Source organism: Fibroporia radiculosa (genome assembly GCF_000313525.1).
Source record: "Fibroporia radiculosa TFFH 294 genomic supercontigs, scaffold7637, whole genome shotgun sequence".
In the NCBI taxonomy this organism is placed as follows: Eukaryota; Fungi; Basidiomycota; class Agaricomycetes; order Polyporales; family Fibroporiaceae; genus Fibroporia; species Fibroporia radiculosa.
This window is the reverse complement of record NW_012133446.1, coordinates 9,073-13,159: the sequence shown is the minus strand read 5'-3', so window position 1 is coordinate 13,159 and position 4,087 is coordinate 9,073. Positions and strand designations below refer to the sequence as shown.

The window sequence follows — 4,087 nt, the reverse complement described above, 5'->3', positions numbered from 1 at the left end:
GGCGGCGGACGCACCCAACAGCCACCACTATGTGCGGGACGTCCAGCCCATGGTCGGCACCGTCAGCCCCGCGCACGAGAGGCACTTCCGGGTCGGCACGGTGATCCCCCATCCCCACCCCCACCCGAGCGACGTCGAGGCGCGCGACGAGGAGCTCGTAGCGCGGTACCTCCGCGAGATCGTAGGTGACTCCGCTGCGTCGGATAGCCACTTGAGGCGCGCGCTCCTCGACGAGCTTCTGCTCTGAGCGGAGCGGCGGCGGTGAGAATACTCGGACAGGGAGGAGGTTGGCGCGTAGTGTGTACTTTAACGAAATGTGACGATCGCTTGAGGGCTCAGGTCTCTGTGCCGCGGGATGACGGATCCGGCGTCCTGAGGACGTGGGGCGAAGGAAGGCCCAGTAAGCGTGAACATGCGAATGGTGAGGCGGCGAGACGGAGCGTCTCCCGAGTAGGATTGGTGTCTCTACTATGTAGACGTGGGGTAGTGCGACAGTGCGTCGAGAGCACTGCGCGGCCCACAGGAAGCATCAAGCAAACCAGCCAGCAGGAGGAATTTCAAGATGATAAACGACGCGACGGCAGTCTGGGATTGAGTAGTACGCCTTATCGACATACTGCATTCGAACACGGATACACAGTTTGATGATGTGCAGCGATCAAGCCGCTGTGATCTCAGGCCGCGCACGCGGGGTTCAGGACTCGTCGAGGTGTCCGCGTTCTCTCAGCTCCGTGGCACTGCTTGAGCACTAAGCCGAGCACCCGCCGATCTCAGCAACTTGGACACAGTTTCGACGCCAGATACAAGAGGGGGCACACCCCAAGTCCCGCCCACATACACACAACACATCCCAGTCTTTTTTATCCCCCAGGACCCTCCACACATGATTCTGCGCCACCCCTCAATGCTTGTGGGCCGTCTTGGACGGGCTCTTAGCGGCAGCGGGCTTCGTGCCCGACGGCTTCTTCGCCTACATAAAGTAGACAAAATGTCAGCGAGACGGGAAGAGCGGGCAAGATACCGACGGGTGTGTGCGCGTCCGCGTTCTTGGCGCGGGGCGCAGCCTTGACCGCGGCCGGTTTCTTGACCTGGGAGCGCAAAGGTGAGAACCCCCATCGCGGCGGGGACGCCGAACGTACCGCGGCGGACGACGACGCCTTTGCGTGCGCGGGCGCGGCGGGCGCCGCCTTCTTCACCGTGGTGGTGTGCACGTTGTTGACCTGGATCGACACGTTCAGCTTGAGAGGGAACGCCGGGAACACCATGGCGGAGTGTGTGGCCAAATTTCGGCGGTGCGTCGATGGCTGGACGGGAGGGCGGCGAGGGAGGAATGAACGGAGTGCTTCTTTGAGCGGGCGTCGTTTATAGGGCTGACCTCCGGTGCACCTTGAGAGGACGCGGATGGGGCGGCGGGTGCCCGCCCTGGGGCCTGTGTAGATGTCGACCGAAAAAGGCCGACTGGAGTGCCTTGGGATCGCGATGATCACCCGGTAGTCAACGAGTAGACGCGTGGCGAGTCGGAAGACGGGAGCCTTGGTCTGCACAGGACATTGACCTGGGTCGCTGGAAAAGGATTAGCTCGTGCCTAATATCGCTGGCGCCATGGCGGTCGCCTTTGGGAAGCAGGCCGTTCGTGTGGGATGCTCCGCGCTCGCACACAAACGTCTCGGTCCTCGATGTCCGACGTAAAATCTGACAGACCCCGTCGGTGCGGCTCATCACGCTGGAAAGCGACATTGAATCCTTGTGTGCACCGCCGCTATCGCGGCACATCGCAGAACGCAACAAGGGACTTCATCATTACCATCAGCAGCCACGGGGTCTGCACTTATGGGTTAATCTCCCTATGTGGTACTAGGATGCACGCTGTCTGCGCCAGATTGCGGTATTGAACATCTGATGGACTGCACTACTTACTCTTGGTCTTAACGACGCGGGAGACTACGTCTCTGCTAGACCATAGACGTACGTACCAGTGTTTTGAGCCAATCTGGAAATGGAAGTAGTAAGGGGTGCGCGCGTGCAGGTCACTTTGGTCGATGAAACGGGCCTCGACGACAAATGGATCGGACAGCAAAAGGGGCGGATTATTGGCGTGTTATGCTGCCGGCTTCAAACACGTCCTGGTGTTGAAGTAGCTGTTACCTGGCTCTGATTGTATGAAAAATTCATACTTTGTCCAAGTAGGATTAGGTAGTGAGACATACCCATCCAATGCCTCCGTTTTGATCTCGATCATTTACTCCACGGACTACGTACGCGTCGTACTTGCTGCCTAGATAGGCCCCGGCCCTCGCGGATAATGAAAGGACTCAACAAAGAAAGAAAAAAAGAAAAACCTAGACGCACCATCACACTTTACTATTCAGGAGATTATTTCCAGCACTCACCTTGCGCGGCGCAACTCACGCACTCGAGAGATCTGCCGGCATTATGTTGCTCCAGAAAGCAAGGGGAACGCTTTTCGTCTTCGTGGTCAAGAAAGGCCGTGAGGTTAGCCAAAATGTTCATTCCAGGTTGGACAGAGAAGCCGCAAGCTCACCGGTCTCGTCGGCGAAAGCAGAGTTCTATCACCAAGAGGCCGACGACCGAGCCCCCCAGACTCTCAAGCCGCAGATGCGATCAGGGGGAGTCCCGGGCGAGCCAAGCCAGATCAGCCAACACTCAAAGTCGATACTTACGACAGCGCGTCAATCTTGACATGCTAATTTGACTGACACGAAGAGGATCCCGTGAGTGAGTATGCCCTGAGATTACAACGATAGCGTCTTATCATATTCGTCAAGTGCTTCGAGCTGTACACGCAGCACCCCAAGACGCCGATCGACCGCCGCGCGCTCTTGCTCGCCCTACGTCTGCCATCTCCGACCTGAGTACATCTCGCTGCTGACGGGCCTGGTCTTGGAGTTTGGTTGTGATACTGGCGTTCGTGGAGGGGTTACTGGAGGGGCCAGAAAGAGCTCCGTTGGCTGTCAGTCGCGACACGGATGGAGGTCGGCCACGAGCCCTCGGGGCGTCTGCGCGCGCGCAGTGTGGGACAGGCCAGAAAGAGGTCGAACGTACGCAAACTCACCATGAGATTTGACCGGAGCGGATGCGCTGCCGCCAGCCGACCATCTGACGCGTTGGGAACATTTTTTGCGGCATTGCCTCTCCCCACAGAGGCCGTCGACCTCGCAGCAGCCTCCTGTCTACTCTGGGTCTTCCACACAGGTGCACCCGTCCACCGACAAGCGTGGACACCCTTTCTGCTTTGAAAACATTTCTGTTGTTCGGGGAGCCATTTTCAGACCCGAGGGGGCGCATCGCGACAGCGATCGCACTGTACCAACATATCCAGCTTCACTCATCGCAAGTCAGTGTGCGATACTTGCCGCAAACAAAGCGCTGATAGCGCTGGACGAGACAGGGGCCGGCCGATGAGAGAGGCCTTCCCTGGGACACAAATGGTGCCGAAAAAGAAAACATACAAGAAAATAAAATCTATACTCTCATCCACGCATGTCCGAGCGAGCGAGCAGGAACGAGGGAGATTGGGAGGAGGGGGCCGTAGAGGCAAGGAGGCCACTAGAGGTGGTGGCATGCCGCAGTCATGCCGGCAGGCCGTCTCCGACCATTTGCTTATGTAATATCACCGCGGCTCCGAGGCACGTGCGGCGACCGTATGGGCACCCAGGGACCGTCAATCTCGCGAAAGAAGGTTGGACTGTGGGTTGGAGCCCGGGCCGGGTCACCGACAGACACTTGGCCGCGTTGGCGAAGGCCTTCCACTCACCGGGGTTGGTGTGCACAAATTTCATTATCGCGATGCCTCGCTCTTTCTCGCCTCGCCATTTTCTTAGGGTGCGTTCATGACAACCACAGACAGACCAATTATGTGAAGGCATCGATGTAAAATTCAACCCGAGAGGCAACGCCGGGAACGCCGTGGTGGAGCATATTAATAACGTGTTGACGGCTGAAAGGAAGCGATATACATCTCAGTGATCCTTTACAGAGCTGGACCCTTAGCGCACTGCAAGACGGCGTGGATGGTGTAACCCTAGAGCCTGACAAAGTATTGACCGAGCAAAATCCCCTGGGATGT

The 4,087-nt window shown here is 58.0% G+C and overlaps 1 protein-coding gene across 1 annotated transcript; it reads right to left on the bottom strand.

The window, feature by feature from the left end:
• Nucleotides 1-901: 901 nt before the first annotated feature.
• FIBRA_06458 (uncharacterized protein) lies at nucleotides 902-1,265 on the bottom strand (the record flags this gene model as incomplete). Its single annotated transcript, XM_012328180.1, has 3 exons — nucleotides 902-970; nucleotides 1,026-1,088; nucleotides 1,140-1,265. 3 exons carry the CDS (start codon nucleotides 1,263-1,265, stop codon nucleotides 902-904), a joined length of 258 nt encoding a protein of 85 aa, XP_012183570.1.
• Nucleotides 1,266-4,087: the final 2,822 nt, after the last annotated feature.